We start from the raw sequence: 20,202 nt of genomic DNA, 5'->3' as shown, positions 1-20,202 counted from the left end.
TGGACACATGTAGTTAAATCTGTAAGTGGTAACATTTCTTCAGCAATACTGTGAACTACTTGTTTTAATTAGCGGAGTATTATGTAAAGTTAGTTGTTCGTGACAGACAGAATGTTAATTAAAATTCTGTGATTTGGATAATTAGAAATGTAATCATATTCAATGTAGAGCTTTATTCTAATATATTGTATGCTTTCGTAGACATTTAGACTTAAATTTACTGGTTCAAAGTTAGAAGGACAGGGAAAAATAAAGCTGTTAAGGAGTAGGACTGTTTTATTGACATACATAAATTAGCACTATTCATGTATTTAAATATATTCAATTACAGATCTCAGTTCAGTTCCTGACTTCTCCCCACAACTTCTGTGTGATAGTGAGCAAATTATCTGAGAACAAATGTTTCAGTGTGTCTGTTGAATTTAAAATGCAGTGATTAATGCCAGCTGAGATCTACCCACTTTTTAAAATTCTATGCTAGGTCTATATTCTTTTTTAGGAAATTCTTCATTTATTTTCTGTAAAATGAGATATGCCTTATTTTCTAAACTATTTAATTATGAGTAAGCAGGACTGTCCCTTGTGTATGTAGTACTGTCAGTGCTGTAGTCAATATTATCTCAGTTTGTGATTTTATAATATAAGCTCATAATGAAAACATAATTAGTAGTTACTAAATGTTTCTCATCTCTTTCATTCATCAAACCTGCTTGTAAAAGAATAAGCAGAAAATCAAAGTGTACTTAGGAAGCACTGAACATCAGAGGTCAGGTACTCCTCTTTGGGTTAGAAAAGCAGCATAGGCTTTGTAGCTCTCGTCGCTCAGTTGAGCTCAGATCATGGGGCTCTGTCTTCACAGTCTAAGCAGGTAAGACCTAATACTGAGCAATAGTATCTGTCATTTTGAACCATAGATTTACAGGGGTTTACATGACCTGTTATGGATAACCATTCTTTGTGATTCTTTTTTCTTGCAGCTGGTAGCAACCCTTTTTCTTAGGCAAAAGAGCACTCAGTGTGCCTCAAATGATTGACTTAGTATATTGCAAGTATCACCAAGAGGAATGAATTCATCATAAAAGCTTGTCAAGTACAGCAAAAACACTTCAGTGAATATTCACTGAAGCTTATAGGCAAGTTCATTGTAGGTGTGTTTTATCTTTTTGAGTATGGAGGTTTATAAAGCTTTAGCTGATCTTCAATAAATATTCTTAGGAGACATCACTAAATGTCTCAGTGTCATCCGGAAGTGTAACTTTAACTTCTAAAATATAGTCTTTGTAAAAAGAGTTAATCAGGGAACAGGTTTAAGTAACAAATTGCAGATTTTCATTTTTAAAATTTCATAAGTTATACCAAAATAGAATGACTTTAGTCAACTCAGTGACTTACAGTTCACACAGATCTGGTATTCTTATGATATGAAAAGAGTGTAAGTGGAGCAATCTTTTTTAGGTTTGTACTGCATGTAGAAGAAATTAGTTATGCATATTTCAGTACTGAACAAATAAAAGGAGTGCCTCACAAATTAAAAATTTAGCAAACTTAAGCAGTGCTATTTCTATTAACATAGCAGTTCTTAAAACACACACATTCTGAAACTGATAAAAGGTGAGTTTTACATGCATGGCTAATTGGGTAAGGCTAAATCTTATGCCTGTTGGTAAGTGTATGTCCCCCAAAACTGTTGTAAATTTCTTCATTTAAACACTTTATGGATCAGTTCTTAACATTATGGAAAAGATTCGTAATCCCTAAAATATCTGCCTAGTTATTAAAAACAAAGTTTTCATATGCACATTTCTTATACAATCTTCTCACAAAGCAGCCAGGCAACCAGATCTTTAGTAAGGACTTTGTATAGGACTTTCTCTCTCTATGGAGGAAGAAGTACTACAGTGGTTTCGGACTGACCTATACAGTCTTACTGAATAGGATAAAAATGTTGAAAAAAATGAAAAAATAAAATGTCACTTAACAGTTCTGTACACATTCAGAAGTAATAAAATATTTTTCCGTTATCTTCTCTTAGTAATATGAAGCTCAACATAGACCTGGTAGATAATATTGCAGTTTGCTTGACAATGTGGAAATTATGCAGGGACAATATTTTAATGTTTAAAACAATGCTTATAACTGTCTTAGGCATATTTGAAGGCATACAAAACTGTCTCAAATAGATTTAAAAAAAAAAAAAACAACACATACTGATAACTAAAAAAAGTTAATTTGTAGGATTTTTAAGTTTGCATAAAAGAAGCAATCTAAAAGGACTAGAGCTTCTGTAAAGAAAAGTTTTTAAAGCAGTCTTTTAACTGAGATAGGTGTTACGGTTCCTCCTATGGCGAGAGCTTATTATTTAATATTGTTGTGTAAAAATTACTCATGAAAGAACACTTTCTACTCAACTGAAATCCAACAGTGTGATTCTGTGAATAAGAATGTTCAATCATATTCATACTTTTATAAAAACAGTAGTATAATTCCTGTCTCAAATGTATGATACCGCCTTGCAGAGGAATTCTCCCCTCATAGTTTGAAGTCTTTTTGCTAGTTCTTAAAGTTCAGCGCTTGTTAAGACATTTCTTGAAAGCCATCATTACCTGAATTTATTTAGTTTCCATGAATTGAAGTGTGAGGTTGCCAGGTTCTGAGTCAGCAAGATTTCAGTGATATGGTGTTGTGGCATTTATTTACTTTTATTGTCTGTTTGGTGATTTGTAATGCATCAGGTGTGCAGTATGTGCAACCCAGTACTTCACTTGTGAAACTTAACAAGGCAAAACCGATTGCAGAGTGAAAGCAGGCAGACTATTGTACGTTGTGCTAGTGAAAATGATGCTGGTTTACAGTCATTTGTAATTACTGCTGCTGCTAAAAAACATAAAAATATACTTTAATGGAGGCAGCAAATAAGTGATTACTATTACAAAAGAAGAGATAGTGTGTCTGTCTGGTATCTCTGATCTGTGTGGGAGTAGAGTCCAGAAGAGTAATTGTTGAGTTATGTGCTCATTCCATTTATGGAAGAACAAATGAAGTGTTACAAAGTTCCTATCCATTTTATTACATTTTTTTGTTTTGGAGCCCAAGAGGAATTCTTTAATAATTTATGCAGAGAAACCGCGAAACATTTTTAATTTCTTCTGCTGTGTTGCGTTTATTCTGATTTCCTTATAATCTCTTTGATTTCTGGCTTCTTAATTACTTAGTCACTATGTTCTAATATGCAAGCCTTTGTGATAAACAGCTTTACAACGTTGTTGGAATGGCTAAGTTTCCCCCTTACTCCTCCTCAATTTGTCTTTTATCTTTAAAATATCAGATACATAAAATTTTTATGTCTTTTTAAAGCTGTGAGAAAAAGGGATTTCACAGAAAATGATGGTTTTCAGGTGACTTTGTTTATGATTCAGAGAGATATGCAGATCACTTGCAGTTTATGACAAATAACAATAGCAGAAGGACAGCCTGCATTAGAAGATGTCTGGTGCTTTAAAAGGTGTTCTGATATGTTCAGTATGAAGATGAATTGGGATTATTTAATGCTGCTTTGCTCCTGACTACAGTTAGTGGATAACATCAAAACTGTTTTGGCTTAAATCCTATGCATCCCTTGGGTAAGCCCAGGAGAACTGAGGAGCATAAAGGAGACACAAGTATCAGCAGCCAGCAAGGTTGCTGAGGAAATGACACCAGATTTCCAGCTGCAGCAGTGTAGAGGGAGTTCAGGTTTGCCTCCAACAATTACATATATATCTCTGTGTGTGCATGGCAAATAATCCACTGCAGTATCAAAAGAATTTTGTGCAAACTTACATACAGTGTAAACAAACTCTTATAGATTTTAGTCGTCATGTTGGGGAAAAAGAGCTGGAAGATGGCAAAATCAGATATTTAGAAGCTCATCTTGGCAGGTTATGCCAAGATGCAATAGGATTCTGACGACCCTCTTCCCTCAAACTAGAATTTGAGTGTAATTAAGTAATTAGTTAATCAATCCAGGTAATTGATCTTAACCTGTACTTAGCTTGGAACTTCCTGTATGTCTTTGCAGTCTTTAAGATGTAGTTGCCTGAAATCTTCATGCATTATATTTTAGTTCTATTGATCCTCTGTTTATCTTATCTTTAAATAATCATACTTACAATAGCAATAATGTTAGTGCCAAAGATTTTGTGAAGGCATAAGCTCTGTCTGAAAATAATTAATTGTAACTCTTAGAGAAAATCAGCTAGAAGAACATCCTGAGAAAACAAGAAGAAAAAACAGATGTGCAGTCTTTTGCAAGAGGAGGAATGTTTAAACAGTTCAATAATGTGTGCTACAAAATACCCTCAAGGAAAAGAGAGATTATCAAACTTCTTTTTTTTTTTTCCTCTTTAAGGTGAGGAAAACCCAGGAGAACAAAAGTAAAATTTTACACTGAAATCTGAACATCATTGGAAAAGAATACATACTTAAGTTGCATAAAAGCGCAGCTATAATCTATCATCAGTTAAAAGCACAACTGCTAATTCTCACAGATATTTAAAAGATTTCATGTGACGTTCTTCATCCATGCCTCTGGTAGCAGTGTGGACATAAAATCAACATAGATGGTAGGAACACACAAGTGGCCATGATAACAGAGCCTTCCCAAACCTGGAGATTAATGGAGTTGAATTTGAACGAGTCAGAAGCTGAGGAAGAACTAGGAATAGTAGTTGGAGATACTGCTGCCATCACAGAATTTCCTTTGTCTGCAGATGTACATTCCTGTAAGCAAGATCCCTCCCACTTTTGAAATCCCATTTTATTTTCCACTGTCACTGAACTTTTTAATGGCAATACTAATTAAATAAATATGAAACCCTTTGTAGTTGTCTAGAGGACTGCACACTGTCCCAATAAACAATGACGCAGTGTCGGCTATTCATGCCCCCATTCTGCAGTAACTTCTGCATGTAATCTCCTTAAGTTAAAAAAAAAAAAAAAAAAATCAGCTAGTAAAAAAAAAAAAATTAGTGTCTGCAACAAAATCCATTCACTTGCCTGCTAACTTGTTCTCCGTTCTCTGCATGGATTTCTTGTTGAAGATTAAATCAAGCTCATATTCTCATGTATATTTTAGAAGCTACTCAAGTGCCCAATTCTCAGCTTGTTTTAAAACTGCATAAAACTTTGGAAGGAGGGCAGCAGTTAACAAATCTTTTCCTCGAGCAGAATGGTACAGTTGCATCACAAGACTAAAGTATATCTCTTCCAAGGCTTATTTCTGAGCACGGAGTAGGAATTTCTGCCCCAGGAAATCAAGGATCATCAGAAATCTCCCCCAGTTGGAAATTACATTTTTTCAGCTTTGTGTTCTTCTGGTGTGCCTAAGTTGGAGAGATTAATTAAACCAAACAATTAAACAGAAAACCCTGTTGCTGATGGTAACAGAAATTAATTATTGTATTGAATTTATAGTTCATCCCATGAGAAGCAATGGAAAGGGCAACAACACATGACAGGATATTAGTTAAATTGCTGAACACTGCTAAAGTGGGCTTGCATATTTGTGCTAGTTGTGGGAGATGAATGTAGAATTCCTTCCAAAATGTGAACTTATAAAATTGAGTTTCATAGGGAAGGTGGCAAATGCCCTGGAAGGAAGAGGTTTCCCCTAAGGCATTTATTCTGTGATGTTTAAAACTTTGGAGGAATTTTCTGTGGATAAAAGAAATAGTGTGCAGCATTGAAGGAGTTGGGAATGATTGGTTTACCCAGTGGACAACTAAATGTACTTTATGAGTGAGAACTTCCTGCAGATTGCATAATTACATCTACTGAATCATGGGCTTTCTGTCACAGATTACATCGCTTGATTTATTAAAGAAAATTAGTTATGAGTCTTTATTTATTCTTATTTTAAGAAGAATTTCACTCTGAAATTAACAGTTTTGGGATTCACTGATTTTAAAATATTAACAGCCTTCTAGAGATATTTCTGTTTAAACAGTTTTCCCCTGCTTTTTGTGGGGTCAGTTTTATGTTTGTCTTTTACTCTAATCTATTTTCAATATTTTTATAATCTTAGAATAGAATCATTAAGGTTGGAAAAGGCCTTTTAAGATCACCTAGTCCAAACATCAACCTACCATCATATTGCCCACTAAACCATGTCCCTAAGTACCACATCTACGTGTTTCTTGAGCACCTCCAAGAACGATGACTCCTCCACCTCCCTGGGCAGGAGGCACAGCAGGCATTAAGTTTGGAGAGCCTTTTTAATTTTCCAGAGAGATGGGTAACTTCTTCAAAGTGGAACAATAATTATCAATCACTTATAAAACAAAATGTGATACGATATGACTATTTAGTCCCAGTGAATATGGCACCAAACATTAATGCCCCTATGGAGAAGTCTGCTAGTCACAGATGTAAAATGGTGAGAAGGATGACTAATTCCTCGAGTTTTGCATTTGCTTTTAAAAATTTGTTTTCTGAGAATAGTAGTTGGGAACTTTTTAACATTGGGAATAGCTGCATTACTATCAGAGGGGATTTTTAGTTTATATGCTATTTGCACTTTAAGTATAAAATAAATTTCAATCTGAAAAGGTGTCAGTGGATTTTTTTATTTTTATTTTTTTTTACTTATTTTTTGCTTATTCAGGTACATTATTTAATGGAAGAATGGCCTTTAAAAATCTACAGCACCGCAGAACATAAACATTGTGGCATTTTCTTATTCCAGTTTTCTGCTTGTATTTCATTTATTTCTGTGTTTCTTTTAGTGAAGGAAGTGTTGTATTTAGCGTAGCAACTTGGAAATAAAAGTCTAGAAAGAGCTGGAAATATTTGAGATACATCTGAAAGTAAAATAGTTTTTAAAATAGTCCCAGTGTGACATTAAGGTGCTTGAAGACCAAAGTAAAAAAGGATAATTAAAAAAAAACCAAAACTCTATGTTTAAAATGTAAGTAAATATATTTAGAGTGGTGCCATTGTCTACACTTCTGATTACCTTTGACTGATGTACAGTTTTTGTTGCTAATATTTCTCATTTTCTTAGAAGCCTGTGTTAGTGAAATGTTTTCTCAAATATTCAGTATTTTTGGCTTGTCATATGGCAGCGTTTTTAGTTTAGTTTTTTTTTATGCTGCATGTATTTCCTGTGTTTACTGACATACTCCATATAAATAATTTGGGGAAGAAAATTCAAATAGTCACTTCTCTCTGGAATGCAGCCCTTGTATTTGTATTAAAATTTAAATGAATGTTTTTACATATCCCAAACTAGTACACCTGAAGATAAAGTAGTTGGGAAAACTTGCGCACGTTTGGGATGTGTTCAGGTTGCTCCTTTAGAGGGACATCTATTCAACAAACTTTCACCGATTTCAGTATATCAGTGTTTAATGTTAATATACTTGAGTTATGATAATACACATGAGTAAATGTTATTTGCCAAGTTAAGAATGTCTACTAGTAAAATGATTTTAATACTTCTGAGTGCTGAATACCATGGAAATACAAGATAATGTTATGCGGAATGTACGCATTATGTTTTTGTAGGAAGATGTATTTTGCTGTCAAAGCTCTTTTTCATTCATGCAATTAATCCAGCAACAGTTAGAAACAGTCATAATATTTCTGTGATTGAAAGTCATGATGAAACCAGAATGCTGATTAGTAATTGCTTCTGATTGGGCATTTTGTTCCTCCTTAAGCTGTTCAGGACTAAGCTTCAACTGCATCTATTTGGAATTCTTGAATTCTAACGACAAGGTTTTCTATGAAGTGTAAAATGAATTGCAAGAATACTTCCACAAATTGTCTGGTATATCGATAAATAGTGCCTGCATTTTTTATGAAATTAATTTGTTTTTGGCTTTGTGCTGGTTTGTTGTTGTGTTTTAATGTTCAATTGTGTTGGCAATTGCAGCCTTAGTGAAGAGAATGTTCTGGTGCTCAGTAGCAAAAGTTGTCATTCAGCAGTGAGGAAATACTATGTGCTTTGATCTCAACAGTTTACTAGAATAGAAAGTGTGCATCACAACACCTTACGTACTAATACCATGTAGGACTTGAAATACAATCCTGAGAATATATTTCATACAGGAAGGCAGAGTTACTTTTTATAAGTGTTCATTGAAAATATAGTTTTGCATTGTTTACCAAGCCCACAAATGGCACTGTTTTCAGTGGAAAGATGCTTTAGTCTTGTCTGTTTCTTATAAAAGAAAAAGAAAAAAAAAGCTTTTTGATCTTATTTCAGCACTTAATAGAGAATACTTCTTCGTGTGTGTGTGTGTACATCTGTGTGTGTGAGCATGTGGTGTCTGACATGTAAAAGTTCTCCTTTGGGAAAAGGTGTGAACACTTAAATCTCAGGACCCAGCTAACTATGGTGAAGGTACTTACCTAATTGAAGGAAATTTAAGTATGCTCTGTATAGAAAAGTTTTTGAAAAGCATAACTGCTTCAGTCTCCACAGCAGCTAAAGTACAAAATGTTCTGTGTTGTTTGTTCACAGTATTCAGTCAGAAATCAGTAATCAATCGTGTGGAGAACTATGTTTTCCCTTAAAGCCTAGAAGGAAACTTTTCTCCCTAGGGTTCATGTTCTTTCTCACTCCTCCACCTTCCTAATAAAAACATAAACAGATTGAAACAGGATTTTCATGGTAGGCTAAGTGAATTACTCTTTTTATAGTTTTGTTTCCCATGTAGTGGGAGCGATAGTTTGAGTCAGTAATTTAAAGGAAAGTGGGGGGAAAAGGATTTTGAAGGTCCTGTTCACCTATAGAATAGAAGATGCTTATTTTGGATCATTCACTTTGCCTTTGCATCCCTTCTTGGCATCAGTCTTACCCCCCTGTTATGAAGTAACTGCAAATTACTGATAAAATTGTATGTGAGACATAGATTGTAGAAGAACTGTTAGGAGGTAAAAAATGGCTAGGTAACTCCAAAGGCTGGTTTCTTGGCTGTCTCAGTTTTCCTTGTTATGTTTAACATAGAAAACCTTCGTAGGGTGTGAGTTAAGAAGTTTCTGTCAGGGCAGTAAGAATGAACCCAGAAGACCTTTCAGGAGGGATTTGAATTTAGAATCATAGAATTACGTAGATTATAAAGGCCATCAAGATCATCAGATTAGGCATCAGCTCGACTTGCTGAGTCTCAGTGATAAAGCATCTCACTTAGTGCCACATCCACGTTTCTTAAATTCCTCCAACGATGAGAAGTACACCAGTTCCCTCATCAGCCCTTTCCAATACTTGGCCACTTTCTCAATGAAGAAATTTTTCCTAAACCTCTCCAGGAGGCTTTGTGATCAGAGAGGAGATAGAACCCCTGGCAAGGTCACCTGATGCACTCTTCTTCGTCAGGTTCTCTTCCCTGCTGCTCAACCGGACTGTGCATCTTTCCATAACGCTCAGGTGCCAGAAGTTATATCTCCTCTCTGACCGCAGAGCCCCCTGGGGTATGTAGTTCTTCTTTTCTTCCGGACGGGTGTTTGGAACTGCAGTGTTAACACTTTAACTCCCAGTGATGTTATGATGTGTAATAACGATAACCAAAAATCATAAAACCATGACAATTGACTATTATTATTTTCTGTTCTCTTAAATAAAAGGACTGAGACTCTCAAGACAGAATGTTAAGCTTTTCTGATTGTATGTCACTTTCATCTATTGTAGTTATTACCCTTTTTGTGACACTGAATATAATCCACCGATATTTGAGAGCTGATGAGATTACCTCTTGGCCAATTTTCTCCTTATTCATATCGTTTTTTTTTCCTCATCCCAATCTCAATGATCCTATTAGGTTTTTTACTCTTTTTTTGGTCTCTGTACCTGTCTTCTTCTAACTTACTATGTTTTATTCCAAATTGAGGAAGTGAAGAGCACAGAAATTTCTTCTGATTTAAACTTTAAAAAGACAAGGCAGCTACCAAATAGGTTGTACACACCTGATATTGTGTTTAGGTGATGTTACTTTCTAGTAATATAAGTGTATGTACCCAAGTCATTCACCAAGAAGAGCCTGAGAGCAATGAAAGTGTGCTTAGAGACTAAGATGTCTTTCTTCCTGAATTTCTTTGTCCAGGAATATATCTATCTATATATTATATCCCTCATATATATATATATATATGAGACGGGGAAGGGGAGGAAAAAGTGTTGCCCATCATTGAGTAAAGGGGTTGTTTGTTTGTTTTACATATGTTTCTGTTCCTTGCTACTCTACTTTCTATTTTGATTTTTTTCCCTCTGCCACTTCAAGCTAAAAAGTTGCTCGTTTTTTCTCTCCCAGCTGCCACTTTTTCTTCCTTAGAAACGATTATTATGTCAGTGTCTTCTGTTCTGAATTTTTCCTTTTTGTAATCTGACCCTTGGAAATTACACCATTGCTAGGCACATAAAGAGATTCTATTTATGGTCTAAAATTAGCTTTCTAGTCTAAACTTGTCATCTAGGAAACCTCTGCAATCAATAGAGAAAGATAAATACTGTAAGAAGCAATTCATCACATTTTAAGATTATGTTGAAACTGGAGGGATTAATTGCTGGTCTAGGTTGCCTTTCTCCTTCTGCTGATTAAAGAGAGAGCTCTAGGTGACAACCTTGGGTGAGATGCCTGATGGCCAGACAGCTAAAATTAGATGAAAAGTATCCTCCTACCTGCTGTGCAAGGAGTGATGTTGGTAATGCATTGCCTTTGTAATGTCTGCTGTAGAGTGGTTAAAACTGCGTAAAACTGAATTACGATGACACCCAGAATTTGTTATTTTTGTCTGAATAATTTGCTGCAACAATTCCAGTTACATTTGATTGTTCACTAATGTGTTCTGCAATGTTGTGATAGATCCTAAAAATCAACCCCCTACTATTTTGTTAGAAGAATCAATACTTAAATAGCTCTCATGATTTTCCCAACACATTGTTAAATAAAATTATTTTCATTTTGACACTTTGAGATAGAAGCTTTAGAATGTTTTTGATGAAACCACTAGTACTACAGTACTGTGCAACAACAGAATTGGATACGAACCTAATTACCTGAGTCCCATTTTAAAATTAGAGGGATCTAATTTTACTGCAAGATAGTGTCTCTAGATATTACTGAAACAGAAGCATAATCACAGTAGGTGTTTGGATGCAATTTGACCAGTCTGATAATATTTGATGATTAGTGCTGGACATAAGGAATTGAAATTTTAAAAATACAATTTGGAGATGCATATAAGACTAAATATGGATAAATATCATATGGACATAGTGACAGAGTTGTTATGATAAAATATTTATCAGTTACAATTACTCCTGTATTAAAACTGGAATTAAAATTCTTATGTTTGACCTTTTTTAACAGTGCTGTAACCTGCTGCTGAACCAACAAATTGGAAACAATTCATAGCATCAAAGACTTCAGACTGATGCCGCCTATCAAGCCTTCAAGCACTGTGAACTGAAACTACTAATCTTGGAGTTTGTCACGTGAGTCAAAAGGAATGCTTTTCTGATATTAACAAGGACTATTACTGCCATTATGACGAGCCAGGAGAAGCGGCTTAACCTTAGTCCTGGAGAGTTCTCTCAGCTTCAGAAATATGCAGAATGTAAGTACTTCCTGAAATATATTTTTACATCTTTTTACTTCCCAATTAACAGCTCAGAATTTATATGCTTAGAGGACAAAATCCTAAACATGAGAAGTTATATTTAAGTGGCAGTTTGTAAAGTCTGATAGGAGTTGAGCTAGAAATGTACAAGAGTATTTCAGAATTTTTTTTTGTATGATAGATAATATTTTTGTAAACAAAAAAAATATCTTTAGATTTAGAAATATTGTTGATTTATTACTAAAGGAAATATTTCTATACCAAGTATAAAGCCTGTAAGTAAAATTAAGATTGATTCTTTTTTTTTCTGCTTGTGGCAACATGACATTTACTTAAGTGTATCAGTGTAGTAATCTAACAGAATAACCATAAAATCATTGCTCTTCTAGAAGAACTATTAATATCAGGATAAAGTGATTGATAAAAATTGGATGGATTGTTTGTGTTCAGATTTGTGTTTACATATGAAATAAAGATGTGGTGGCTTTGAACTGTACTGTTTCAATCTTGCTTTGGCTGTTTGGAATAGGAAGGTGCTAATTGTATGAAACTGTGATTTCTCTTTGCATAGTTAAATGTCTGAGACAATTAGGGTAAAAATGCTAATTGTATATAAGGTTGATATATAATTATATATGATATATTCCAAGAGAATACAATAAAATATGGACCAAGTTTTGTATTTGTGATCTGTCCAATTTAATACTGTTATTCAGGTATTTAAGAGAATCTTTAAATATATAATTAAGACTCACAAATGGTTACAAATGACTTACAAAATAAGTTGGGTTTAGCATTTTTGACATGGTTACATTTTTATCTAACGTTCAGAGGTATGAAATATTGTGACAATAGGTATATCTTTACTAATTATTGTATAGAAATTAAAGTATATGTGACTTTATGAAGTTTGAATATATAATTGCTTTGATACTCCATTATTTTTTTGAACATGGCAAGAGTGAAATAAATACTATCAAATACCTGGGTTTGGCTGGCTTGATGAAGTTTGATTATTTATTTAAAAAAAAAACAAACAACAAACAACTACAAAACCAATTAAACAACAACAAAACACTGCACACTTCTCTTCAGCACGTGTTACTAGTGGATGTCCTTTCAGTATCTTTTCATAATATAGGACTTCAGGTTGTATAATCATAATATAGTTCTGTATCAAGAGTGTCAGCTCTTCTGTATTTGTACTGCTAGTTACAGATGGTGAAATCAATTGTTCAGGAATTGGTGATAATTATACTTTAGTGTGAAGCTATTTTGTGACTTATTGTTTATTAAAGGTTTTAAAAGAAATGGGAAGACTAGATGTGACTTCTGGTTTTTGAAATAAAATACCCTGTAGTACCAAAAAAGCTTTGGAGTTGCTTGCGGAAAGGAAGATTATCTGAATGCCAGAAGATATTGTAGTAAGGTTAGACTTTTGGGAGATGTATTGAGACTAAAAAGTCTTGGTTATGAGTCCTCTGCCTTGCCTTGCTTTGTGCTTACGTGTGGGTTTCTTTGAAAGATTGTGAAATACAGTAGGGAAGGTACATCAAGGATTCACTTTTCATTCACCTGCTGATAATTGGCATTGTCATTTGATTGTCATTCGCTCAGCCTTTAATTTAGTTTGGTGTATGTGCCTTACTTTATAAACCTTAACTTGAATTACATGATATTAAGATATTAACTTTGGAAGTTTTAGGCACATACACTTTCTTAAATTTACAAAATATAGTCTGTCAAATGCCTGTCACCTGGAACGTCAGTCACTTTTGGGTCATATTGTTAGTGGCAGTCAATCATATCTACTTAACGAGGTCACTAGAACCAGAGTTACTTTTGTACAACTAACTGGAATATGAATAGAATTATTCTCTGAAGTTTACTATTAAAACATACATTGGATTTTTTAAATCTCTGAGCTCAGTGTATGCATATATTTGATAATAGGACACATCAGAAGACTGAAGTAAATTAGAGTTTTTCTGATATCTATATTAGTGTACATGCATTTTGGTGTGCAAATAAAAAGTAATAACTCTGAATGATAAGGACTAAATTAAAAGAAAACATGAAGAGATACTTAAGCAAACTATTGGAGAGGAGCATGTTAGACAAGACTGCATCAAAATAGGGGTAGCCAGCAGGGTGAGGGAGGTAATTTTAATCCTCTGCTCAGCTTTCATGAGGGCCCATCTGCAGTACTGCATTTAGATCTGGATATCCTGGAAGTATTTAAGGCCAAGTTGTATGGGGCTGTGGGCAGGCCTCCATGATGGGGAAGCAACTAGATGATTGTTAAGGTTCATTCCAATCCAAACCATTCCATTTGATGGTTAGTCAGAGTTCAGAATTCAGAGTTTACAATTAATACCTCTGTCCTACATTGCTGTGATTGAATACTACATATTGGTACTAGGTGGGTGATTAACAGCATCTGGTATAATTGATTCAAGACAATTAGCTTAAATAGGTGAGTCCAAAGAGAGTGCATGCTCAAGTGCCTTATACTTATCAGTAGGAAGCTTTAAGCATAGAATATATTTTGTTATTACTTATTTGGAACATATGTAAGTTTGGTTAAAAATATTTGCTTGCTTATTTCCAGGGAGGAGTTGATATACTGCATTGTATGTGCCTATCCACCCAGAAAGCATTCTTCCTAAAATGTTTGCCTGAGTTCTGCATGTTAGCAGTATTGGTATAATTGTTAGTACAGTTATTAGTGAATTAGTTAGCTATTAGTATAGTTTGTCTTTCTGTCCTTCTTGCGTGAACTTCATGATAGGCCTTCTTCTACCTCTATATGCAGATAATCTCCTTGATATCTTATGAAAAAGTTCCTGCCACATCTTATTACATGTAGTATGATTATCAGCTTTATATAAACTTATTTCCTGGTGAACACAAACCCTGAATTTAAAATATCTTTCCTGATATATACCAGCTTTTTTCAGTATCCATAAATGTGACTGAGCAGCAAAGGAGAGTATGGATTCTTCACCACTTGGCTCTGGTGAGAGAACATTCTATACTTTCTCTCTAAACAACACTCGGAACTTGGCAGCGTGTAAACATCATCTGGTTAGTCAACATCTTCACAACAAACTAATTCACTGTAGTTATGATTAAGTGGTATAATGTCCTGTCAAAGGATGATATTTCCACAACCCAAGGAATATATGTCTATAATTTCATTTTACAGAATTACTTTTCAGCTCAAGCTGAGTCAACTTTATATTCACAGTGTAAGACCTTTCTTCAAATAAGAATTGGGGAATTCAAGTGAGTTTTTGGAATGGCTTAAATATTACTTTAAAAGGTAGAAAAATGTCTTTGTAGGATTCAAAGAGCATACTAATTAATACTTGGCACTTTGCAATTAGTTTGCAGGTGTGTAGGTTGTTTTTTTTTTTTGGTGAATATTTTTTTAAGAATTATTATTTCCAGTGACAGTTACTCCTCTCTATTCCTGTTCTGAAGAACAGTAGGTCTTTACTTAGTTTTAAAATACTTCAGAACAGAAAATGAGAACTGAGATAACTGGGATGCTCATTCTGTAGTAATAATGTTGCCTACATCAAATACATGTACTAAGAAGATAATTTTTTTTTTTTCCTTTAGATTTCATGATCAAGTTTACTTATGGGAAAGAAGGTGAAAGATATAGGGTATTTCTGCATAAAAATCTCACTTAAAGTATATAAGACAAGGTAGATATGGGGTTAGATGTTTAATGCAAAGGTTTATGAGGCACGGGTTGTTTCTTCTGAAATATACTTTACCAGATATGTAAGCAGTTCTGTACTGCTCCTACTAGCAGCTTAAATTGCAGGGACAATTAGAAAATAGCCATATAATCGTATCACTGTAATTATTATCTATAGGGTAAATTCCATCAGTTTAGAGGTTTTTTGTTTGTTTGTTTTGTTATTGTATCATCAGTCAGAAGAACTTCAGTAAATTCATGTTTGTTATAGTCCAAATTATAGTGATTAAAAATAGTTAAAGTGAGACTGTTTCATGATTTAGCTGGGCTTTAGAAGAAAGAAGTCCTTCCTTTAGTAGGCATAGAGAGGCAAAGGAAAAAGCCTCTGAGCTCTGGCAGCATGTATACTCTGGGGAAATAGCTTTGTTTTTTTGTAGTCCTTTTGAATTTGTCAACAAAATGTGCCCTGAGGACCAAGGCTTTTTGCAAAATTTTTGGCAGTGTTTTTTTTTTTCCCAGGCTGATGGAGAAGAACTTGGGCAAACTCTCACAGCCTGATTGCTACTGAAATGGCTATGAGAACAGGAACAACATCAGCAGCTTCTCCTTTTTGTATACCATCAATTGCTACTGTAGGAACTAAACTGTGCAAGAATATTGTAGGGCAACAGGAGGAAGAACTTGTGAAAAAGACTTCTGAAGAGAAAGACAAAAGCCAACAGAAGTTTCGGTCCAGAGTTAAATTGCCAGAGACTCTTGGGTGGGTTTAGTTCTGTGGCCCTCACAGATGGAAAATATTTTCTTTTACAATGGGTATAAATGATAACCTGCAGGGAACTTCATACATGTGGCAGATGGCCACCAGCAGCACTGAAAGCTCTGGGCTATTACCCAGTCCCTTAGATGATCCCATGCTTCTGGCACTGCATTAGCTTCTGCTGATCATAATGAGGGACTAGACCACATCAAAGAATACAGATTGCTGAGAGCAACTATTTTTTATTGTTTTTAAAAGGAAGAGAAAAAATTGCTAGTGATTAGCGAGAATATTTTCACCCCATGTACTAGGTTTTAGGAGTATGAACTTTCCACTGCTGTTGGTAAAAATGAAGGAAATAAGGTTCTTTTAAAGTTTTCTCGGAGAGTGTAAGACTGTAGTGGTCCCTGATTGCAGAGAGAAAATATTGTAGAAGAGACTGTTTACAAACCCAGAATTTGAGGATTTAGAGCCTCTGGCCATCCTTAGTGTATGATGAATAAGATGCTGTTCCTTCATCAGGTGCACCTGGTTGCCTCACTAGGAGATGCTAATTTACTTGCAAAGAGTGCTGGGCAAGCATCTCGCACTTCTGTGTTCAAGAGTGAAAAGATGATCCCAAAACCTGGACGAGATTGTAATGTTTACCTCAGTCTCACTGAGGAAAGTAACTTGATACAAACAGGGGAGGAACAACCAATCTTTTTCTCCTTTATTTTTAGGGTAAACAAACTATTTTCTTGATTATGCTATTAAGTCATCAGTGTTTTGTTGAGGTTGAACTGGATGTTTAGATGGCTGATAAGAATGAAGTCAGAGCTCTAGCCCTGTCACTACTAACAGGCTTGCATTCACTCTTAGAGATGCTGATAGATCCGCCATTCTTAATATAGTCAGCCTCCCAGGTGCTGGCTTTTGTTGCACTAGAAGGGAATGGTGCATCAATGACAATTTGTTTCCATTTTCAAGGGTATCTTTGCAAGAAACAAATTTAAAGTGTTCCTGTGAAGTCCAAACAAATCCTAATGCTCAAGTTTCTGTAGAAGTGAAATCCATTGAATGTGGTGACTGGTGGTGGGACATCCTTTCTAGAATCCTGAAATGCAAATGGTGTCAACTCACCTTGGTTTCTGTTTTCTTTGACAAAAATGATGATTTCTTTCTAAAATAGAATCTAAAAAGATAAACGCTGCCTGTCATTAAGACTTGCTGTTGCAGCATCAGCTTTTACTGGCTTTAAACACACGTGGTTATTACAAATATGACATACGGTCATAAAGTTACTGAATGTATATTTATACACTGTAAAATGTATGAACATTGATTATGCCTTTGTTGTATTTCCTGTGTTTCTATGTATCTTCAATATTTATTTTCATTATGATGTGGTTGTTTCTATGGACATCTGCATGTAAATAGTGAGGATCTTTTGTTTCTTAAAAGTTTGTCTGTTCCTACTGCTTATTTCCTATTACAGAAATTTGGGGGATAATTCATTTGGTTGCTGTGGAAATGATTCTGATGTCACAAGCATAGGATTCTAGTTTACCAAGCTCTGAAAAAACAAAGAATGGAGAATGAACTAATTATGGAGTCACGTGGCTGACACTCAGCTCTGAGTAAAAGCATGTATTTTTAGTCCTTGTGCTGTACAGAAGCGTGAAAAAAGTATAAATGATTACAATCCATGACTCATCAGGGAGACTGAAAAAGTAGCTTTGTGAGAGGGAATAATTCCTCTTGGCTTTTATGAAATTAAAGTACAAAGAAGCAGGAGATTGTGGGGCTTCCCTCAGCCCAGTGAAGCATTATGCCTTCAAAAAGAAGAGGAAAGCAGCTCATTCACTGAAAAAATCGTACATTGTTGTTATTGTTATTACTTATGCTGTTCTGCCTTTTATGGATTTCTGATAAAAGAAGTCAAAACATTCTTCTCTGTTTCTCTTGAAAACAGGAGAAAAGTTGGTATTGATGATTCAAAATGGAAGATAGAATCTTCTATTTAGAAAAAACAAAAAACAAAAAACAAAAACAAAAAACAAACAACTAGGCTTAGGGCTTCCTAATGGTGTCGCTCAATCTCTCTTCCTGTGCATTTTGCTGGAGATGAAGAGCCCTGGGCTGCATTTCCCTCAGTTGTTTTCTGCTAATTAAAGAAGCAAAATTGGATGCTAAATGTGTTTGTAATTATGTATGTTTTCATTGTGTTGTTTTTAAGCACTGAAAATATGTTGCATTTTTGTGTGGCCTTGGAAAATTATTACTGATTATTATGATGTGCCACTGCATGGTTTTGTATTAGCACTGCAGAATTTAATAGCATTTTAAGGACATTATTGACTACTACATTTATTTTTAGAAACCTCAAGTTTAGTGGGGTTTATAATTTATTATTTTATTAAAGCTTGCATGGAAGTGGAATATTAAACAATACGTGGAATACTGAGGAAGGAACTTGTGATTAAATTCCAATATAACATTTTTTTTCAGTTTCTGAAAATAAGAATTATTAGTTTTATTTTTGAAATAATGATTATAAACAGTTTTCACTCTAAAGGCACTCCAGCTAATTGTAGAAGTAATTATCATTATTGATAACTAATTTGTTTTGAAGAATGTATTTCCTAAAATTTATTAAATGGCTTAGTAATAGATCAGATGTTTTCATGCATGAAGGCATTCTGAATAATATTAAAATGATTCATTAGGTGTTTATTCATTTTAACAGAGGACTAGTTCTGCATTTAATACTTTACTTATTCTTGAAAGTCACTCCACTGGGGAGGAAGAGAATCTATCATCCCTGTCTGTATCAGAACGGATTATTCACATCACTGCTTTGAAAGAAAGAAGATAGTGTATAAAATACACAGGTTCTTGTACAATAGAGGTTGAAATGAATGGAAGGAAACTGAAAATTTTAGACAGTGGGAGGAGATGGGAGTACTCAGTTTATGTACTGAGTATATGTCTGAGAAGTTCATTGAAGAGAGATCCTTCAGTGCTGAATAGGCACTTAAAGTTGAAGAAATTATTAAATGATACTAGAGATGATGAAAGGGAGTTGAAGAGATGCAATGAAAACGAGTCAGCGGCGAGAAACATGAAAGATCAGAGCAGCCAGAGTGCTAAATTACACAAATTTGATTCTCAAGTACATTACTGTAGTTTCAGGCTAAAGTTTCAAAGAGATGGTAACTGTACTATTTCAGCAGCATGAACATAGGACAATTCAGAATTCCTGTGATTAAGAAGCCCTGAAGAGAGAAAATGATTGAAAGAGTTGAAAAATCAAGCCACTGGGGGAGATGGGGGAAGACAAAAGTTTCAGCCCACCATTTTTGGTAGATCATATTCTGTGGATCTGTGCTATTACTACAGAATTGCATTGAGTGAGTTAAGGAAAGAAACAGAACAGATCTTAGAATGGAATAATTAGGACAAAATGAAAATAGGCTTTTAAAGACTCAGAACGGTAAAGGGGAGCCAAAACAAAGCTCTGTACCAAAAGCTTAATTTTGGAAGTTTCTTATTCAATGTTTGGGTGTTTGGTCATACAAATGATAATTATTTTTTAATGAAAAACAAATTGTGAGACAGAGAAATGATCTAGGACAGGTGGAAGAGAATTCAAGAAGAATGCTAGTGGCTAGCCAAGTTTTATCTAGTATGGAGTATTTTAAATTGTTGCTACAAGTCTGTTTTCCGTAGAGAGCCCTGTAGAAGTTTTTATAATAATTATTAAAATCTGTGAAAATGTGCTCAAGTACTATTATTTTGAATTCTAAAGGTTGACTACTTATTAAGCTAATTTTGGCTAATTTTGGAGAAGAGTGCAAGTAGGTGTTCAAGCTGGAATTTGAAATGTCACTTGCAGTTCCTTTTGGGATCCTTTTATATAATAAATAAAAAAATTATTATTCAGAATTATTTTAGTACATAAGTTGTAAGCTAATTAGGAATCAGATAATAGGGAAAAGAATAGTGACCTACTTGTTTTAACTTTATAAATATATTTTTTATATTTTGCTTCAGACACAGTGGATATTGCCACATTGCTCTTCAAGTCCAAACTCATTTTTTTGCAGTCTTTCTAAGATGCGATACCTCCAGGGATAGTCATGATATCTCCAAA

At 34.5% G+C, this 20,202-nt stretch overlaps 1 protein-coding gene across 3 annotated transcripts in view; it reads left to right on the top strand.

Moving 5' to 3' along the window:
- The window catches only part of DGKB (diacylglycerol kinase beta), a 339,795-nt gene that overhangs the window by 19,205 nt on the left and 300,388 nt on the right, over positions 1-20,202 (top strand). For all 3 annotated transcript variants that reach the window (XM_085226116.1, XM_085226115.1, XM_010712729.4), the window contains exon 2: positions 11,349-11,595. In XM_085226116.1, coding sequence (XP_085082242.1) covers positions 11,526-11,595 — 70 coding nt within the window. In that variant the 5' untranslated portion in view covers positions 11,349-11,525. The remainder of the gene's footprint in view (positions 1-11,348; positions 11,596-20,202) is intronic.

The sequence above is a fragment of the Meleagris gallopavo genome, chromosome 6 (assembly GCF_905368555.1).
Source record: "Meleagris gallopavo chromosome 6, MGAL_WU_HG_1.1, whole genome shotgun sequence".
Lineage (NCBI taxonomy): Eukaryota > Metazoa > Chordata > Aves > Galliformes > Phasianidae > Meleagris > Meleagris gallopavo.
This window is presented reverse-complemented; position numbering and strand designations above follow the sequence as displayed.